This window comes from Poecile atricapillus, chromosome W, assembly GCF_030490865.1.
Source record: "Poecile atricapillus isolate bPoeAtr1 chromosome W, bPoeAtr1.hap1, whole genome shotgun sequence".
Lineage (NCBI taxonomy): Eukaryota > Metazoa > Chordata > Aves > Passeriformes > Paridae > Poecile > Poecile atricapillus.
Window position 1 is genome coordinate 102,508,405 of NC_081288.1, and position 21,806 is coordinate 102,530,210.

The 21,806-nt window shown below is 40.9% G+C and overlaps 1 protein-coding gene across 1 annotated transcript; it reads left to right on the forward strand.

Annotated features, from left to right (window-relative positions):
- The first annotated feature begins 9,723 nt into the window (after nt 1-9,723).
- On the forward strand, nt 9,724-17,803 carry LOC131592140 (sulfotransferase 6B1-like). Its single transcript, XM_058863441.1, has 6 exons — nt 9,724-9,879; nt 10,696-10,880; nt 11,901-12,027; nt 14,262-14,356; nt 15,367-15,553; nt 17,685-17,803. The coding sequence occupies exons 1-6, from the start codon at nt 9,735-9,737 to the stop codon at nt 17,801-17,803; spliced, it is 858 nt and encodes a 285-aa protein (XP_058719424.1). The 5' UTR covers nt 9,724-9,734.
- Nucleotides 17,804-21,806: the final 4,003 nt, after the last annotated feature.

Here is a 21,806-nt window from a genome sequence, read left to right on the forward strand (position 1 = left end):
AGGAATAAAAGAAAATCCAGATTACATTTACATATATTAATTTCATATATTCATATATTCGTTTCCCCATTCAAAAGCAATGTCTTTCATAGATGTGTGTGACTTCTGCATATGCATTTAAAGAAGTCCTGAACATAATTATTTCATTTCTTTTCAGCCATTAACAACTGTTGCAAAGTGACATTATTGCAGCTGGTAACATTTAATATTTTTATTTCTATCCTAAAACCCACCTATTTTTCCATCAGTCATAGTAATGAAAAATCCAGATCCTGTCATCCACACATAAACACACTGCTCCAAATAAATTTAGTATTATTTCCAATTTTCTAAGGACAAAACACAGGACTGAGCCTAGAGTTACATTCATGCAAGAAAGGATGAAATATTTTTAAATTGAGGGAAAATCTTGAATACACTTGAAACCATTTAGAAATATGAGGCTGTATTTTGATATTTATACTTGCTGTCTGTATTTCATTTTCTTGTAAGGAGAATTTTAGGAATTTGACTGTAATCCAATATGCAGAAATTAACTACATGTCCTTTCTCTTCCATTAACTTTTCTTTTTATCCTTCAGCCAGCTCCATTTTCTTTCTGTTTGTATAATAATGATAACAGAATGGTACAAGTGTAAGAAATAAGGTTCTGAACATGCAGAAAACTGAGGGCAATTTTTGAATAGCAGCCAGAATTCCAGGTTTGTAATGCTGGCACTAATTAGCTCAATTTTGCATTTAACTTGTTGGTCTTCAGAAGCATTTTCATTTATTCAGAAAAAAAAATACAAACAAACTCATGAAGTTGTTACTGAGCTGACAGCAGGAGAGAATTTTGAAGAAGTTTGCTGGTTGAAGAAATTATGCATTCAGGTAGGTAAATGAGGTGTCTCTGCTGTGAATGGAAGTTTCTAGAGCTGGCTGCGTGGAAGCCAGTGAGTCAACAAGTTGAATAATAACAAAAATAAATCACAGATACCCCCATATTACACCTTAATCACATAATTTATCATGGCAAGATAACTCTGGAAAAAGAGAGACAGAAAATGTGAAATATTAATCCTGGGGAGCTGGAGAACATCTAGAAAGTCCTAATGTAGATCCATGAATTTCAAGATTGATATGGATGTTGGCCCAGCAGCCTTTAAAGGTTTTTAGCCTTGTTAATCTGGATTGGATTCTGGTTTCTCAATAGCGTAAAACAAGGATCATTATTTCAGCTAAGCTACATCATAGTTTTTGTAATGTGATTGCATATAAGACATTACTCCTTAATCACATTCTAAAAGTTAGAAAGGTGTTGAAGGCCTTACCCAAGACTTTTAGGGCTGAAAATGATCATTCATTAGTGGTGACAAGGAAGACACTCCACTCTGCATCAGTGAACTCTTGGCATTTTCTTGTATACTCTGCAGAAAAAAAAGTAATTGTTAATGAAAACAAAAACTGACCTAGGTAAAGCAATGGTTGGATTTGGAATGACTGTTTTCTTATTGCTTATTTAGGCAGAAATTTTGCACTTAACACCCTGTCCTAGTTTAGGGCAAATTAGGGAGGAAAACTCCAAATGGGGATTTCCTCAGGGAAATGCCCCTCCCCACCAACTGGTCCGGGAAAGGGAAAAAAAATTCCTTGGAGAGAAGTGGAAAAAGCTGTTTATTTAACAGAAATTGAATAATATTAAATAATAAAACCTCTTGCTGTTCGATGGGATGGCAAGTCTAGGAAGAAAAGTCCTTTTCATGTGGTGTAGCTCGGCTCGCTCAGGTTCTTATCAGTCCTTTCAGCGCTGGAAAGTGCCGAGGCCCAGGCCCCGGTGGGCCACAGGCGTGAGCTCCCGGGGTTTGGCTGGGTGTTCAGTCCAGAGCAGGCTTGCACAGATCCAAGAAAAAAGGAAAAAAAAACAAAGGTCCAGGGAACTCCTCTGCCTCAGCTAGCTAAAACTAACTAAAAACTAGAGAGAAGCTCTGTCCCGCTCTCTGTCCATGCTGCAGACACCACAGTCCAGGAGCGAGATGTGTGGGAGTGATGTTTTTCTTTAACACAAACTGCACTTCTTCTTCCCCCTCTCTTGCTCTCAAAGCCAGTCTTAAAGGTGCAGAACTTAATATATAACATAAACCAGACGATTGGAGATACCAGTATCATAAAGTCACCCCAGGACACACCCACTCAAAGATCTTGCAGTGGCAGTTACCCCACCAATCTTTTAACTCCATTTATTTTACTGAAGTTGACACTTATTTCTTCTCTGTGTGACCAGGGACAGGCCCCAAAGGAACGGCTGGAGCTGCATCAGGGGAAGGTTAGAGTGAGTATCAGGGAAAGGTTCTTCCCACAGAGGGTGCTGGGGCACTGAACAGGCTCCCCAGGGAATCGTCACGGCCCCAAGGCTGCCAGAGCTCCAGGAGATACACAGGGTGGGGTTGTTGGGGTGTTTCTTTTGAGGGAAAAACTTGAATGCACAAAATAGCTCCTGGACTTGGTGTTTAAATGGATTTTTACATTCTATAAATATATTAATAAATGGAAGCAGTATCTAATAACCAGTCAGAAAGGGTTAATTGGTTTGATTCAACCTAACGTTCCTTCCCAATTTCAGACACCTGTTAGAGAAAAAGGGCTGTTAAACCTGCAGATTACAACCATGAATATGTCAACTCAGAGAGGAGCTGAGCTGGCCTAAAAATCAAGCTAGTTTCTAGACTCATGGAAGGACTTCTAGCATCATCAAGTCCAACCATCAACCTAGCACCACCACGTTTGTCAGTAAACCATGTCCTCATGTGCCACATCTACGTGTTTTTGGAGCATTCCAAGGATGCTGACTCCACTTCCTTGGGCAGCCCACTCCTGTTCTAGTACTTGAGAAGCTGTTCAATGAAAAAAGTTTGTATTATCTAATCTGAATCACCCTGCTTTAACTTCAAACCACTTCCTCTTGTCCTGCCATTTCTTCGCCAGGAAAAGAGACTGACCCCCACCTGGCTACAACCTCCTTTTATGGGTGTTTAGAGAGCACCAAGATCACCCTGAGCTTCATTTTCTCCAGACTAATATAGAAAAGGCTTCTCCAGCCTTCTCATGGGAGACCCGTACTCTTTAACCAGCTTCATTGTCCTTCATTGTGTACCAGTGTGGGTAGATGGTGAATGCTGCCACCTTCCCAAAAGCATCTTCTGGTGAAGGCGTTCAGGTAGGCACACAAGCAGTTACACAGTCCACACACACACCATGGACAGCTTTCAGTGAAGAGTCAGGAAGGGTCTTTTGTATGGAGTTCCAACAGGGTTTATCAATCCACACATCAAAGGGGTCCCAGGACAAAAGACAAAACTGGGTGGAGAGCCCAGGTTATATAAAGGTAAAATGGGGTGCATCAAAGGGGCAGGGTCCAATGGGAACAGGCAAAAGTGGTGCAGGGGCAGGGATAGGGACAGGAACAACGAATAGGAAATCAGGGGCAGAGGATAGCACCAAACTGGGGCCAATGGGGATTGAGAGAAGGGAGAACATTCTAGGGAAGATCCATATAGGGTAAACAGGGGCTGAACAGGGATTACATCAACTTGATAAACCCATGGGGGAATTAATTTAACAATACATTAACATATAATTGTGAAGACCTGTGGGAGAGAGGCCTTCCCTCACCTCAGCCTCGGGAGGTGTTATTTGTTGCCTCCTTTCCAGGATTGGGGTATGGGGATTTTAGTCAGAGGCTTTTGGGACTCCACATCTTTGGATGCAGTCCAGCCTCTTTGGACACAGGCCAGGCAGCAATTCCCAGGGTAATTCTGTCACAGACAATGCACATGCAGACTGTGCCAGTCCTGGTTTGTGTGCTGTGTTAGCTTAGCAAGATCCTGACCACACCTGGGGTCTCTGAGAGCCCCTGGAACTGGACAACCAGTAGCCCATTCCTCATGGCATTCTGCTGCCCAAACCTGCAGTCATCCTCCCCTTTTGTCCCTGCTTGTTGCAAGAGTTATGGTGGAAATAAATTCCAAAGAGACTGGGACCCATTGAGTCTTCTGCATGTATGTTGTAAATCTTTCTATGTTCTAATACTTTCTCTTAGGATGATAGTGTGCATGGAAAATCCAGGTAAGATGAATGATGGCTTTTAAGTCATTTATATTTCAGCACCTCTGAGAAGGGCGTAGAAAAAACAGGGTAGATTGACTCATGGCTGTTCCCATTTAGAAAAAGTCACTTTTCTAAATCAGCAGTGAGACACAGAGTATAACTGACAATAATTAGCTACCAGGTAAGGAATGGCCGGAGTGACTTCCCTGTCCTTTAGAATGAAGACTTCAAGCATAACTAGATGGAAAATACAGCTGTGTGCAACAGGCTGTTGATACTTGATCGGGTGCAACTGGATGAAATTACAAGGTGTGTTAGACTTGTGGTTTGACTACAGTGGCTATGTGTCGCCCTGAAAACTCAGCTTCTGAGCTTGCTGGCATGGTTTTCTAAGGACTTTCCCAGGACAGTAACTATAAACATAGATATGTGTACATTCTTTCTGTTACACGTCCTGTGATGGGCATCTCTCATGGCCAGTGCAGTGAGAAAGTGTTATCCTGACCATCCAATCCCTGGCTGTGGTCAGGAGCCTATAAATCCTGGGAGGAAAAATAAACTCTGCTCTTTCTTTCACCACACCTTGACCTGTGTCCGCGTGATCTATTCATCTTCAGCGGTAACAGCTATGGAGCTATTTGTACCTTTTAGTCTAAAGCAAAATGCTGTCTCCAATGATGGGAGGAGTTATGAGCTATGTTCCATCCCAGGAAAAGGGCTGGACAGCTGTACAACATCCGTTTTGAAAGCTTCCTTAAGAGCCACAAAAAGCGGGTGTTTTTTTCACTCTGTCTAAGACTAAAATAGTGTGTGGCAGAGAATCCTGATTTATTCTTGTCTTGTTCTGAGCTACATCCCAACTCTGTCAGAGAGGACAAGTGTGCACTAAGAATTCTCTTTCCTGTTTAAGGCATCTATGCCTGAAGAGTTCATGTAACACAAGAACGTATTAAAAAAAACATATTAAAATATTAACAAATGTATTAAAGTTCCTAACAAGAGAGAAGAAACGAAAACTTTGCAGGATATTACCCAGCCACTGGATGACACAAAGGCAGAGAACTGACAGGAAACTTGTGCTTCACTTATCCAGTCTGGATCTGGCCTGCGTTTTGCTTGCTGTTCCCATCACAAATCACAGAAAGCTGTTACAAGTGCCAGCCAAGTAACTTCCCTTTGGACTTTGGAATGAATTTGTCTGTCCAGGAGTGACTGCTTTGGGCAAGATTGAGCTGTATTGGAGCTAGCTGGGAAGGAGTCAGTTTTCTTCCTGGTGCTTCCCGCTCCTCTCTATCATTTCCTGATTTTCCTGTAGCAATTTACAGCTCATATCTAATAACTTAAGACTGAGACACCTTAAAGAACCTTGAAATCAGGGATAATCTTAAGATGTAGTTGTGTCCAGGGGATGCTGAATTTAAAGGCAGTGTGTGGACCAACAGGATAGCATTTGCCCTCAGACTTTTTTCTGTGTTTAGTGATGCTCCACATGTTGTAGATCTCTGAAAAACCCATCAAAATGCTTTTCTTTCTGGACTTTTTCTGGCTCCCCATAGGATACTTTAGCTTAATATTGCACATGTGCTTCAAAATGTTTCTGTCCAGTTACACTGAGAAATCAAAACAAGTTGAAATAATTTCCAGCCACCAGTAAGGTCCTAGTGCCACTTGAAGTGCTTGTGCACCAGTAATAGCAGAGTGACTCATTAGTTTTTGTAATTAATTCCTGGGCCAACAAGTCAATAAAGATTAGCAGAAAATAAATCAGGCCTACATGGCCTGTCCTCTCTCTGGATTCCTAGGAATGCCCTTAGGCAACCCTGCCCTGACAGACGAGGGAGAGGGCTTACCTGGCTGAGCCCACCTGCATGCACACAGCATCAGATTTTTAGACCAATGAAGGTTTTAACCCTTCGATTTTCCTTTCTGACCACTTGTCCCACTGCCTCCCCTTCATGTCCTCATTCTATGTGTGTTCACGTCCCAGAGGTGTCGTCATGTGCAGCTGCAGGGCAGGACCTGAAGAGATAGCAGTGACCTGAGTGGTGGCACTGGCCTGCCACCCTCTGCCAGGGCAGGGCTCTGCTGGCTGCAGTGGCACTGTTGTGATTAGCTCTGATTAGCTGTTTCAGTTGTAGATACAGCATGAAGCATCCACAGGCGATGACATCTTAAGAGGGATGGAGGGACTGAGAGCACTCAGATGCTGCAGGGAAGCCCTGTCAGGAAGAGAACTGCTGTTGGAAGTGTACACGGATCCAGTACAGCCCATTTCAGTAAAGCAGCCATGGCTAACTCACACTCCCTGATAGCTGGGACCTGCTCACTAAGGCAGAGTCTCGATGTGTTGTGGGCAGCCCTACACCCATCCTGCCACTGAGTTTCTTTAGAGCTACACAGAAACCCAGGGTGAGGTTCCTAAATTCTCAGCATCCAGACACTGGATGAATGACATTGGACCCAAATGGTCCAAGCACTCGTGCTGCATCCATCGTTTTGCAGGCTGTCTCTATTAAATAGCCATTGGCCATAAACTTAGACAAGGCACTTCATTTGTAACATTAAAATAAATAGGGATTTCACTGAAACATTTCAAGGGAAATTCTACTCCCAGGTGCATCAGGTGAAGTTAAATGCTTTGTCATTTAGGGACATGTGGGTTCATCAGACCTGGAACAATGATGAACTGGAGGCATTTCAGATCTTGGCCACGTCAGTTTTACCACTCCATTCATTACCACAACACTGAAATATTTCACAGCTTTAGGACATTTCAAAAAAAGGAGAAGCCTGATGCTTGAGAGTGCTAGCTAAAACTACTCAGAACCCTGTGGATGTGCACCCAAATTTTCACCTGTGCAAACAACACATGGCTTTGCCTGCATATTTCCACAACATCACAATGTGTTTTCAGCATGTGCTGCCTGAGAGGGGTTTGGAGGGGAACAGAGTGGCCTCAGCTGAGAAATCTTCAGCTGAAGGAGATGTACATGGTACTGCCATTTATCAAGCAAAGAAGAGAATGGTGAGTCTGAATTGGAGCTTGCAGGGCAGAGGCAGGAACAGAACAGACAAAATTTTAAAGTCATTAAAAAATAAATTTCTTATCGGACAAGGTTATAGATGGTAGAAGGTAAGCCAGATATGGAGACAGGAGGAGCTGGACTGAAGCAGGGTCCAGCTGCCCAGCTAAGTTTGGCTCAAATAATGACGAATCCCCAAAATCCAAGTTTGGCACTGCTCCCCAGCAAGACACACCTGTGAAACCTGCTGGTAATGTGTGCAGTCCATTAGTATGGATAGCAGAGACCAGGACAAGGAGAACTTGGCACTGGGAAAAGCTCCTCAGAGTCTGCTACAGAGATCAGGCAATAGGTACTGCAGTCCTGGTGTCTGTATATACATGTTTACGTACACACACACACACACACAGACATACATTGATAAAGAGGAAAATCAAACTTGGAGGGAGAGTTCGGCACAGTCTTCTTTAAACTTGTGCTCTCTGTACAATGCAGTTATAACAACATATTTTATGGCAATGTAGTTAGCATGGTTTTAATAATAGCTTTTTCCTGCAAGGTGCTGAATATTCTCTTGTTCCTTAAGTTGTTGAAATTCAGGATACTGCTGCCTTGCAGGGATAAGCCTTATTTTCCAACTACAGGTAGCATTTGGGGACAACAAAATTCAGTTTCATTTCCCCTGGACTGCCATTACACATACTTATAAAATATAAGATACTACAAAAAGCAACTGAAATGAGCTAAAAGAACTGGAATTTTTCTAGCTACTGTATTGCTTCTGTTTTACACCTTAGCAATTTCTGTTGTGAATGATTAATTCAGGTTCAAGTTGTTAGATGAGGAAAATGCACTGATTCAAAATGTAGCAGGAATGCAGGAGGAAATGGAAGAGAATAAGCATGGTAAATATGCAAAACATTTTACAATGAGATCACTTCTTCCAGGTCAAGGCAGTAAAGTTTTACTGGCTTGTGCTACATGCCTATAACCAGAATGATGACTCACAAAATCAGCCTCAGAAATCTGTGTATACAGATTAATATGCACATTCAGAATAACACAGGAACTAGATTTTTTATGTCTTTTGGACATAGTTTTGCAAGTGATAACTCTTTAAGGACAACTTTACAGTTGAGAAGGTCACTTCTCTTTTAGGGTGAGAAAGGAAATGGGGGTGGGGGGGAATCAATTTTACATTGCTGGCTTTTCTGGAGATTGGATTAGAAATAAGCAAGCAGAGAATCTGGTAAGTGTCCATACTCATTGTGAGCAATCCTGGCTGCTCAGGTGTTTATCAGAAGGGTATGTCTATTTATTAACTTCTCACCAGGGCTTGTGGGAGTACATCTGGGAATCAGCTCCTCTGACCAAACCCAAGTTGTTATTTATGATAAAAAAAGAACATTAGTAAAGCTGGAAAATTCCCAAAGCATTGCTTCATTTTAAACCAAGATTTCCAAGGAGGTTTTTGAGTTGAAGATATTGAAGGGCCTTGGCTGAATATGTTGGAGGAGTCTTTCAATAGGAATAGTGAAGCCACTGGATTTTTGAAGAAAAGAATTTAAGAAAAGAATAAATTAATTTGTGGCCATTGAAAGGAAAATTGAAAATACTAAACATTCTAAAATGTTTTCATTCAAAACTGAGCTATTTGTTTTACTGTGATACATTCACATTGCTTAAGGTCACATTAAACAAAAGTGAAGCTTTCCGTTTGAAAAATATTAATGATAATTTCCACAGATTCAAATTAAAACAAAACAAACATTTGAAAACAAATAATTAATGGAGAGCTGCGTCTTTCCAGACAGTGACTTTTGTATTGATAAATCTGCATATTCTATGGAAATATTTAAAAATCTTCAACCACTTTTAGTCACAAAACACACGGGATTAAAAGCAATGTTAAATATCTACATAATACATCTATTTAAATATCTGTTTTCGTTTGGGGACTTTTGTTGCTTATACTCTTCTTATGGAGACATATAACATCTTAAAAAATGATTGTGCCTCTAAATATCTCTATTTTTAAGATTCCTCAGGCTGAAATCAGAAAATCTTCAAGACACTGGTTCCAAGCACTTTGAATCAATTTGTATTTTTGCAATTTCAAGCTGTTATATAGTTGATAAAATAAAACAAAACAAAATTTCAGTCACATAAGACATTGTTTTTCTAATAATCAGAATTATTTTAAGATGCATCTTTTTTCCTTAGAAGATAAGAATAGTTTCCAACAAAATATAACTTAAAGAATAATCACATTAAGAATATTTTAAGCCATCATATAATGTTCATTCTCATTATTTTTCACAATTACATTTTGACCATTACCTCATATCTTTATCTGGAGAGCCAATAAATTACAAATGGGATGGATTTTTCATGACGCGGCATTTTGGTTATTTATTAAGTTAGCTTTAATATTTCAGTTGCCTTTATCAACCACCTGAAAAAAAAATCAGTATCTGATAGGGCATTGTGGCAAAGTATATAAGCATGAGGTTTGTGCTGCTCAGTCTCAATTTGTCACTTTGAACCACCTGACTAAAAAGTGACTTTTAAATCTTTCTCCTATCCCTGTTATCTGATTTTCAGGAACCCAAGACTTAAGCAACCATGTCCAACTCCGGCGAGCCAGAGCTCCTGCACACATTTAAGGGGATTCCCTTTACCACCAGGTCTTCTCCAGAACTTTTAAAATCCTTGGATACTTTTGATGCTAGAGAAGATGATGTCCTTTTGGTTTCCTATCCCAAATCTGGTAAGTTCTAGCTTTCAATGTTGCAAGAACTCTTAATTTTGTGTTTCATGTTCCCTGCTTAAACTACTTGGGAGATGTCTGTGTGAAAGAAACAGTAGAGGATGTTTAAGTATGTGAATATATTATTCTGTCAGTAAAAATTCATATTACAAGAAACATGGGTAATTTCCCTACATTTTGGTTCTGTAATTGAAAACAATCTCAGGTGTTTTCATGTTGTAAAGCAAGTATATATTCCTAAGCTTTAAGTAAAATCTGTACTTGAAAGATTTTCTTGAGGACTTGCTACATTCAATTATGAGCAAGTCAAGAACGGTATGAAGTTATTTGTGTGGCTCTTGACTGTAGATTTATTAATTTCTTATCCCCTCTCCACCCACCTCTCTTGCACAGAGGAGCATACACCTAGGGGGAGCTCAATCAGTACTTTCAGAAATAAAACAGACTCAAATTATTGTAAGGAAAAAAACCCCAAACAAACAGGTTATTCTAAACTAAATTATAAAAGCAATATAGCTACGTCTCAGCTGACAGCAGTTTGTCTAATGGGATGAGTTTGGTACCAATATTAACACTTCTCTCAGAGTTACATTGTAATTCAAATATAGCCCTAATTTTTTTTCAGTGTTTATATATTTGGAGTCAATGGGATTATTTAGTCATGTAAAGCTTCTTGAATCTGGAGGATTAGAAATATAACTTGTTTGCTAGCAAGGTGTTTCTGTATGAAAAATGCATGTTTCACAGTAATAAATATTCATCCTTTTTTGTTGTTGTTGTTGTTTGTTCTGTTTTCTTAAAATTATTCTTCTTTAGGCACTCACTGGCTTGCAGGAGTTATAACAAAGCTTTACAATACTCAAGTCACAATAACATCTCCCATTGAATTTGGAGACATTTCCCGACTGGAGGAGCTGAATAAACTCTCATCAAAGAGAATCATCCCAACACATTTAGACTACAACATGTTGCCTCCAAATTTTAAGAATAAGAAATGCAAGGTAAGGCAAAAATGATATCAAAGCAGTAAAATATGTAGAAAGTCTGCTAGGAATCTGTTTTGTCCTGCTGATCCTTAGTAATTTTTGAATAATTTGCAGTTGTTAGAAGTGTTTTGCTGTGAATTTTGAAGACACAGCTGACCACCAGTGGAAGGCACATGAGCAGAGACTTGGACTAGGGATTAGGTTCTGCTCCTGCCCCACTGGTCCCATGGGGTGACTTCTACACCAGGCACTACACAAAATAGGACATCAACATCTTTCAGTCAGAAATCTCTCATTAGTAATGGGGGTATACTCATGACCCCATTTCCTACTGTCTTAGAAAATCCTGGATACTCACAGGCTGCTCTGGGATTAAAGGTACTCTGACCCTCCTGCTGGAGCTTTCTGAAGAGACCATAAAGGTATTGGGCAAACAGAGGAGAAATTAAATGTGGCAGGCAGATTCAGAGCACAGTTTTGAGTTCACAGAATCACAGAATTACCTGGATTGGAAGAGACTTTAAAGATAATCTTGTTCCAACCCCCATGCCGTGGGCAGGGACACCTGCTAAACCAGTTCCTCCCATGCTAATGTGGAAGATCTTTAAAAAATAAGCTCTGGGTCTCAGATTTTATATTCAAAGTCAAAAATTTCAGGATCACTCAGATCCAGACTTTTGGAACACAGCTGTTTTGAATGAAAGGCCAAAATTTACGTTTTGCAGCTACCCTTTGAATGTTAATTAGCTTTCAGATGTGAGAGATATGAGATAATGTACTGACTCAAAGTTAACACAGGCTCTTTCATAAAACATAAACATTACCCATCTCTGACCACATGGAATTGTTTACTAATCACCATGGACTCCTTACTAAGAAGAGATTTCTAATTTAATGGCACGGTCACTGAAGGAGGAATCCTAAAGGGGTTTTGACACTGCAAACAGCCTATGACAATGCTCTATTTACACACAGAGCTCCTCTAAAATAACGGGAGGATATTATTGTTAATAACTACATTTTCTTCACTTATAGATGATCTACATTAGCAGAAATCCAAAAGACACTGCAGTTTCCATGTTTCATTACTACAGAGATAACCCAAACCTTCCTACTGTAGACACCTGGACTGCTTTCTTTGACCTGTTCTTAAAAGGCAATGGTAAGGGTAAATGTTTTCTCTTTGTTGCTCATGTCAGTTTATTATGCACAGAAAGACTTAAGAAATTTGGATGGTATGAAAATTCCTTATTGAACTCCTTATTCATATGGGGTTGGTGGACATACATCTTAATGCCAAGCTAAACAACAGCAAATAATAGGATGCTCTCTTCAGCCCTGCAAGGAGTCATTCTGAGAAGGAGCTGCATCAATCCAGCACAGCTCTTTGCAGGTTTTTACTGCTCTTTGCTGCTCTGGGAAAGCTGGGCTGTGTCTGGTGACAGAACACATGAGGGGACTGTGACCAGGTTGCAGGGACAGCTGTGACTGCAGGTCTGGTGTCTTCTCCAGGCTGGGAGACAGCCCAACAAAGGAGCCTGGACCTGTTTCTTAAGCCCTTTTGCACACTCTGTCTGATGTGTTTTCTCAGAAATGGGGTCCAAAGACCAAGGACAAGAGGGAGATTTTTTAGAAGTGGTGGGATGGCAGCTGGCAACAGGACCTTGTTCACGTTGTCCACTCCCATTTTTAGTGTTTTATTACTCCTTTGAGGACATATGTCACCACAGTGATGATAACAGCAATAATGATTGATCACCTTGAAAACTCCGAAAGAAAAGTGCCGCTGCAGTCATCACAGGCTCACATCAGAGCTCCAAGAGTCAATTTTTTTACTGCCTCCTCCAGGCTCTTTCTCAGATCTGGTGTTTTCACAGGACCTGTTTTCTTGCTTCTGGCATTTCAGAAGCTTCCACAGTCCAGAGCAGCCCTAAGGCCCATGCTTCAGTGATTTGCAGGATCTTGGCTCGTTAGAATCAACTCTGAACATACAATAGGGAAAAAAAGAAAAGAGAATTCTATTAAAGGCCAGGATGGATGGGGCTCTGAGCAACCTGCTCTGGTGGAAGGTGTCCCTGCCCATGGCAGGGGGGTTGGAACTAAATGATCTTTAAAGTCCCATCCAAATTGAAGCATTCTATGATTCAATGATTAAATTTTAAAATTACCTCCTATTTCCCCATAACTTATTAGCCACCTTCTGTTTCCCAAGTGCTTATGTGTGGCATAGATAGATAACTATGTTGGTTACAAGAGAAATTTAGGTGAGAGATGATGTGGAGGGAAAGGTGGTAATTTTTGCTCCTAGTAGAAGCATTTCAAGGTTGTGCTGCTTGATCCAAATCCTGCAGTACTCTTGCAGAGATAATATCAGTTCAAAATAAGGGTTAGGACACACTGTAATGAATTCTCTGGAGTCTCCAAGGCTCTCCTGAAGCCACCAGAACTGTGCTATCACTGGCCTCATCCCCGGAGTACCTGGCCAGCAGAGCACGGTTTAATTGCACACTGTGGAGCACACATGCCTTGCACTTAGAAACTGCTTCATGTGCTGGAGAGGGATACAGACTGGAGCATTCAGCTTATTTATAGCTATTAATTATAATTTATACTTAATTACAACTCACAGTTTGTGACTAAAATTATGCCCATTACAAGATTAGAATTTTCTGGTGGTGGTGATTATAAAGCAAAGTCATAGTTCTGGGGAATGCTGGCTGAGCTTTCTCTGCTCAAGCCTCTTTTCATTGCCCTGCAAGAGGTTTTCATCATGCCTTTGAAAGGGAGAGGTCAGAATTTTGGTTTTTAAAAGAAAGCTGAAATTTAGCTGTGTTCCCATGGTTTACCAAATGGGGCATTCAGACAAAACAAGTCAGCTACAAACCCTTTTATCTGTGTCACTGGCTGAATGAGGCATTTGCATGAGTTCTTTAAGTAATTCTTCAGTGTTTAAAAATTATACAGCTTCCCTTCTGCTGGGATGAAAGAGAGGTAAAAACAGTGTGCTCCATTTACCAGACTGTTCATCTTCTGCTGAGGTGATCATATCTCTGCAAGCACAGACATGCAGTCAGTCATCTGTGAAATGTTCAGATCTTGTTAGGCCGCTACATTTTACTTCATTATCGGCCTTTCCTTAGATCAGTAGCCTGCTTCCACTACAGAATCATATGGCAGAATAGTATCTGGTAGGAAAACAAATTCCAGCAAGAATGGAACCTCTTTAGAAGTTACTTTTGTGAACTTGTGACACTTGACACAAAGAGCTGCCTCTGTTTTAGAGGAATATGGGATGCATTTTATGAAGGGATCATTCCCCTAAATGTGTGAGGTAGCATTACAGCTATTTCAGAAGAAAGTTTATCTGGATATATTTTACATGGGTTTTCCTTTCAGTTGTTTGTGGATCCTGGTTTGATCATTTCCTAAGCTGGGAAGAACATGAAGATGATAAAAACATCCTCTTTTTGTTCTATGAAGACATGAAGAAGGTAAATATGCTCTCTGTTCTTGGTGCAGAAGGCGTTACTTGTAAATTAGCATCATTAAAACATCAAAGAGAAAGTTAAAATGAAAAGGGAGAAGGAAGGAAAATGTGAATATGTATCTTTGGGTGTAGTTTTCATGTGTATGGAATTTTGTATTAAGTCAATAATTCTGACTATACAAGTTACATAAATATCAAATCTTGTGAGAGTCACATTTCTTAGATGTGGAATGGGACTCAGACAATATTCCTCAGGCTCAGGCAGAATTTAAGGTTCTTTTTTTTCGTCCTATGGAAAGACCAACCAAAGACATCTGTTGAGGGCCACACGTTAATTTGCTATGTCTGACATTTCAGGTGAAATTTTCAAAACGTGATGTAAGACAACAAAACTAATCACATTTGGGACTTGTGTTCCCAACAATAAAGAAAATTAGAGGCTGGAGGGGTAGGGAAAACTTCTCTATTCTTAAAAAGGAAAAATTAAAATATCAACATACCTTAGCTTTCAGAGAATGGAATTTTTAGGCGAATAGAAAACACTTTCTAGTGTCTCCATGAAAATAGATTTGTTCATTTTTTGGGGGAAAAAATAATTCAACTATTAGGAATATAAACAAACCATTTGGGATGCCAAGTCACTTGTCAGATCTCTAGATATAGCATGTCCAATGAAATAAGCTCCTTGGAGTAGGCTTTGAGAATTCGTCTATTTCCAGGTGAAATAATTCTGAGAGACAACATTTTATCTGAACTGGGAGGTAAAACATTGACAATGTGACTGTGTGTGATATGACATACTCTGTACTTATTAATTTCTGTGAATATGGCTACGAGGAGAATCAGGTTTACTGTACCTGTCATCTGCACAATCTAATGACATATTTAGCTTTGCTTGAAAGCAAATTAATGTGTAACAAACTCATTATGTAATAAAAGGGATCATTTTCAAATCAGCTAAAAGTCTGATATTCAGCCCAGAAACATAAAAGCTGTATTTTTCTTATACCTTAGGATCTCCCTAAGGTTGTAAAGAAAATTACTTTGTTCCTGAGTTTAAGCATCAGTGACAATGACATCCAAGACATCTGCAAGAAGTCCTCATTCTCAGAGATGAAGAATGACACAGAAAAGGAGAACAGTGATCCCAGCCACACCGTGTGTGCTCTGACATCGAACAGGAAACTGATTTTCCGAAAAGGTAAATTCCTTTATGCCTCATACAGAAGAAAGAGTGGGAATCTAAACAAAGACCAGAGTGCAGGTCTTTCCTGGAGCCTTTCGGTCAGCCCTGGGAAGTCATGACAAGATTCTTTGATCTGAAGCCTTCTTAAAGATTTCATCCTAACTTCTCTGGCTGCAAATTCAGACTTCTGCTAGAGAAGCACAGACGAGTCTGAACTACAGCATGGCTATTGCTCCGTTGGAGCTGTTGAGCCAAAAGGAAGAGTTCACCCACCATTACTCTTTATCTGTCTTTTTTCTGAAAGTTGACCACTTCAGTGTTTTACATGAAGTTTTTACATGAACATGTCTCTCTGGTATCACCTGCCAAGGCCATTTAGTTGAATAGAATCTGAAAGAGCCAGACACATTCCTTCTGAATGAGACTGCTCTTATCACCCCTTATCTTACCAAAATATTCTTGAGGAAGAAATATGCTGACAACAACAAAAGAATGGTCATAGGTAACTTCCAGACCTTGGAAAATTTTCTACAGTTTTCAGCTCAGATGTGATTTTGAAATACCCTCAGGAGCTGTTTTTTTGCTCCTGGCATTTCAGAAGCTTCCACTGGTTTGGATAACAAGTAAATCAAACCCACTGTTTTTACATAGATTTTGATTATTTTGATTCAGTTAATTTTCAAACAACAATTGACGGTTTAAAACTAAGAATTGTTTCAGTTAATAAACAGAGAAATGTTACCCTCCATTAATTCATGATGGTTTTCATCATGAATTTGTCAGCAGAAACAAATGGCAACATACAATCTGTCCATAAAAAAGAAACATATAAACAAGATGTATTTTTCTAAGTCAGTGAACTTTGTCAAAGATATGATGAATTTGGAAAAAATCCCAACATTTTCACTTCTATGTAGTACCTATGCAAATCCCAGATGTTTAGTTTCAGCCAGTTTACAGAAGATTTTTATACATTTAATGCTTCAGGCTCCCTTTTCCTGTCCTTTGTGACTGAATACTATTTTAGTCAGAAAATGGGATGACTACTTTAGTCAGGTTTGGGATGCAGGGTCTTTAGAGCATGCTCATGGGTGGAGACTATAAGCATTGTCTCACAAAAATGTATTGGTTTAAAGAAAAATTTCCTTTTTGCTTAAACTGGGTAACAGTTGAAACACTTTTCTGATCACCAGTGTCCATGGCCACCTCAAAGTATATAACTGCCCACTTACATAGCTGGACATGTCATCCATAAAAAATCCTAGAAATTAGAAGCAGGGGTGAGGGGGGTTTTAATTTGTCAGGCCATTCTGGGCTCCTTTTTTAGCAATCTTTTGCCAGTGGCTTTTGGGCTACCACTCATTTAATAAGTTTAGATGGTGACTACAATTATCTGTAAAGGTCCCTTCCCACCCAAACTGTTTCATGAACCTATGATTTTTTAGACTATTTACAAGACCATGCAGTAGAGAAACTTTTTGGGGTGACAGGACAAGGGGGAATGGCTTCACACTGACAGAAAGTGGGTTTAGATTGGATATAAGGAAGAAATTGCTTCCTGTGAGGGTGCTGAGGTCCTGTCACAGGTTGTTCAGAGCAGCTGTTGCTGCCCCATCCCTGGCAGCATTCAAGGCCAGGTTGGATGGGGCTCTGGGCAACCTGCGATAGTGGAAGGTGTTCCTGCTCTGGCGGGGGGGGGGGTTGAACTGGATGATATTCAACCAAAACTGACTTTCCAACCCAAACCAGTCTATGATTCTATAATTTCCTCTATTGACTGTGAGAAAACCCAGGCAGAGACTTTTAACTACAGTACACTAAAGCATGGCAAGATGTCCCTCTGCCCAGATGACTGGGAGCTGTAACTCCACCTTGGAAAGCTGCTTTTCTTCCTCCACCACTTGTGTTGCTGGCGCTAATCAACTCTGAGGATGAGGGTTCATCAGCCTTTATGGTGATGATCCAGCACCTTCCACCAGAGTCTCACTAGAACAATTCTGATCCTGACCCACCACAGTGACTATGGTTAAGAATATATTAATAATCTGCATCAACTGCAGCATTAACAAAATCAGGCTGGTTTATAAATAATTTTCTGCTCCACATATTGCTCACTTCACTGTTCTTTCTGTTCCTGCTTTCCTAGGTGCTGTTGGTGATTGGAAGAACTACTTCACTCCAAAGCAGAATATTAGGTTTCAGGAGATATTTAATGAGAAAATGAAACTCAGCAAGATGGCAGACAGTTTTATCTATGAATTCTGAGTCCACGTGAAGAATAATATCCAGTTATCAACAAACATGCACCAACCAATTGGTGGGAAATTCTGAATGGGTGCTCCCATCAGTTTATGTTTACAACTGGAAGGTTTGTAAACATGGGGTTTTTGGAAACAGGAAAGTTCTGACACAGTGCCAGAGCTGAACTTAGTTCTCAGAGGGCAAGGTGTACATGGCTTCACAGAGTCAGGTGTCAGACCCATTGTTTGACAACCAACTCTACTTCATAATTTATTTATTTTCTTTGCTCCAAGGGGATATGAACTTTGTAAACCTGAATTATAAATTTTACCCAAGATAATATGAAGAGAAAAACAAAAAACAAACTTGCAAGAAACTGAATATATAAGAAATCTAAAAACACATCATAAGAAAACAACCAAAAATTTGACTCCAGACTTGTTCCTTCTGTGATACAACATGATTTGGGAGTGCCTATCTTACTGGACATTGGTTTTGATAATTAAGTTGAAAACTGCATTTGAAGATCTGAAGTCTGTTTACAAAAATGTTTCTTTTTTTAATTTTCTTTTTTTTTTCCAACAGTATATAGTTCTTTGATGTAACTTATTTCTGGATTAGGTACCAAAGAGTCTTTGTGTTTTAAATGCAACTGATACAAATCCAAATAAATTTCAGCACCACACACTGGGCAACCGTAAATGCGTTCATTTTCCATTTGATTTTCTTTGTGCAAAATGCTTGTTTTGGTGAGAACTATTTTACTTCCTGCTTCTTGAGCAACAGAACGAATCCACAATGCACAGACAGTGTGGTGGTTTTAGCTCTAGCTAGAATCAGCAGGGTACTTACTCATTTCTTGCTGTGAGATATGGATTAGGAGAAGGGCAAAACAGGCTCAAAACTAAAAAGGAACAAAGAAAGTTTATTAACAGAAGTACAAGAATAAGAAACCAGAATAAAACTTTCAGAAACCTTTTCTCCCCTTGCCCCCCCCAACCTTTTCCTTTCCCAACTGACACCATAGAGACAAAACCTGGGATGTTAAAGCAGTACCAACCATACAATAGTCTTTTCATCAGTCTCTATGGGAGAGGAGTTTTCTCTTGTTATTCCGTGGAGAGTTCTCCACAAGAAAAAGTTTCCTGTGACTTTTCATTTCCATGTCTGGCAGCCACCCAGAAAAAACTCTGCCATCATGTTTTTCTTCCATTTTCACATCACTCTAAGGTGTGTTCATGGGCCATGAACTCAAGGGGTATTATTTTAAGGATGAGTAATTCAAAGGCAAAGGCTCTCTTCATCTGTTTCTATGATCATCTCTGGGAACAGAGGTTTTCTCCTTTTCTCCCTTGGGGCAAAGGGTCTTCATCAACTCTCACTTTTCTATCTCTGTTCCAGCATCTCATGGGATTACAGCTACTCCACTATCTGCTTAGCTTCATCAATGGATACCTTTGCTCAGATTCACAGTTTGAATAGCTCATTCCGCCCCAATATTCTTTCATGAATTAAAGGAGTCATTCAAAACATTATTGTCCATCTCCATGGCCTTCCCAAAAGAGTATTTCAGCTTATTAAAGCATCTCCTCATTCTCCTTCTATCTGAGGCTGACTCCTTCCTTTACTGACCCTGATGTTTCATGTTGTCTCTTTACATGTTGATCACTCTCACTTTCCTCTCTCTGTAGAGGGAATTAAGTCTGCAGGTCTCATCTGGGTGGTGAAAAGGTTAAATCTTGCCCAGATATTGTGGATGCTCATGTGATCTCTGCTGGGGCAGCGGCTGGGGCTGTTTGTGATGGAGGCTTTTTCAGTGGCTGTGCTAGGGGAGGGTGGCGAGCATCTCAGCAGCCACGCTAGCACTCAGAGGCAGCACGCTGTGGGCCGACGGCTTCCCCTCCCCCTACTTGGCAGTCTCTGGTGAATCCCAGCAGTGGCAGAATTTCAGCTGAGACAGGGGCTGGCCTAGCCTGGCAGCGCCACTGTACAGGGCTCAGTGGGCTTCCCGAGGGGGCTCAGCCCCTCTGGAAAGGGGCTCCTGACACCCCACAGTCCCCATCCCCTGCTCGAGAGCTGCTGGGCTCTGGCCCAGCCCCCCTCCTTCCCAGGCTGCATAGGCCGCGGGGGAGCGGGCCAGCCACACCACAGCTCTGTTACCTTTCAAGACCGGAAAGAAAAAAGCCCAAAGTTCCTGTGTTTCGGTTTAAAAGGTGGTATTCACAAAGTGATCTCACTTTTCAGTGGTCCAAAATGCTGTCAATTCTCAGAACTAGCCAGCTATTGGCCTGATCTCAAGCAGAGAAGAAACTCCCAGCAGCCTCTGTCAGATAAATCGCTTCTGTGGATGTTTCCCACTTTTTTCCTAAATGCCAAACTATCACAGAGAGCTTAATTCAAACAGCACTTATTTATTTACTCTGCCCTGATGTAATAAATTATTGTTGTATTAAAAATTCGGAGTGTATATAAGAAAGATATGTTTTGTAGGAACAAAACAAAATATAAAGCATGGAAAAGCCTCTCCTCAAAGTAGGATGAGGCTTTTCTCCAAGGAGTTGCTGATTGCCAGCAACGCCCAAGATAACTAACCAAAACCGGCCCATCAACCCAAACAAACACACAGGACACGGACCATCAGGAAAACAATGAAACTAGCTCGGGAAATTATCTACCTCCGGACCCAAGCAACGCCCTGCGGATTCCAGTGGGTAGAGAAACCGATCAGTGGGAAAAAGACAAGTTCCAAAAGAAAGACTTCGCCAGACTTAAACATTTCTGTGTTGAAAAAGCAATCAGGTGAGACAAAGGAGGAAACCCGGCCGAGATACCCATCGGCACCAGCCCGGATTCCACCACCCTGTCATGAAAAACCTAACATTGCAACACACAGAGTCTCCTTTGCATATGAGGAGATTCTGGCCGGACACGAAATAATGTCATCATTCTATGTCAGGAAATCCATTCACTGGACAATCAAGGACACTTGGTGAATGGAACCTGCCTGGAATTTTGGCCTGAGGACTTAAAAATCCTATAAAACCCCAATCCTGAGGATGCTCAGACGTGGATTTGGGAAACCTATACCTCTGGTGTAGACCCCTGTCCACCCAGCGCTGCGCTGATCTTTTTATTGTGGGTTTTTATCGCTATTTCTACTTATTATTGTTTATTAATAAATTTCTCTTTGATTTTATCCCAAAATTGCCTTTGCATTTATAACAGATTGGTGCCGTGACTCGGATCGGAAAAACTGTGGGAGAACCTCGCTATCCAGGGGGGTACCCCCGCTGATTTCAGCGGCCTGGGAAGCCGAGAACCTCCGCAGTTCACTCCGACACCCGAACCAAATTTAGGCTAAGGTAAAAACCACAATAAAAGAGGATACGGATCCAAGAAGAGCTCGGGAAAAGAAGCCGCGGCTTGGTAGCTCATAAAAAGTCAGTTGTGCACGAAGACATCCTCGCAAGAAAATTGCTGTAAGTACTGCGAGGTTGAGCGGGGTGATTGGGCAAGCGTGTGTGAGACGTGATCTGATCACGGAGCGAGTGCGGACTCCAAAAGTCGCGGTTCCATCCTCCCGCGAGGGAATTGGCCGGCTACGGAGGAAGCGAATCGGTGTGAGAGGTCTCTCTACGCGTTTGTAAAACCTGGGGCCAAAGGGGTGCTCTGGGAGACCGATCAAAAAAGGGCTGGAAGAGGAAGAGGACGTCCAGTAGAGCTCGGGAAAGAGTAAACTCTTCTAGCAATTAGGATCCAGGAGAGGTCCGAAGGAGAGATCAAAGCGCTAAGAAAAACCCCGGAACAGCAAACCGCGAAGGTGAGTATTAGCAGACTTTTTGACTCTCAAACCACAAACACAACGCAGAGTACTAGGTAAGACTCTTGTTTTTTTCTTCACCATGGGACAGAAAAAGAGTAAAATACAAAAGCCAGTAGATAAGAAAAACCCTTCCATAGAAACGAAGGAATTGTTAGACATCCCACCAGAAAGTCCTTTAGGTTGGTTGTTAAAAGATTGGGAAAA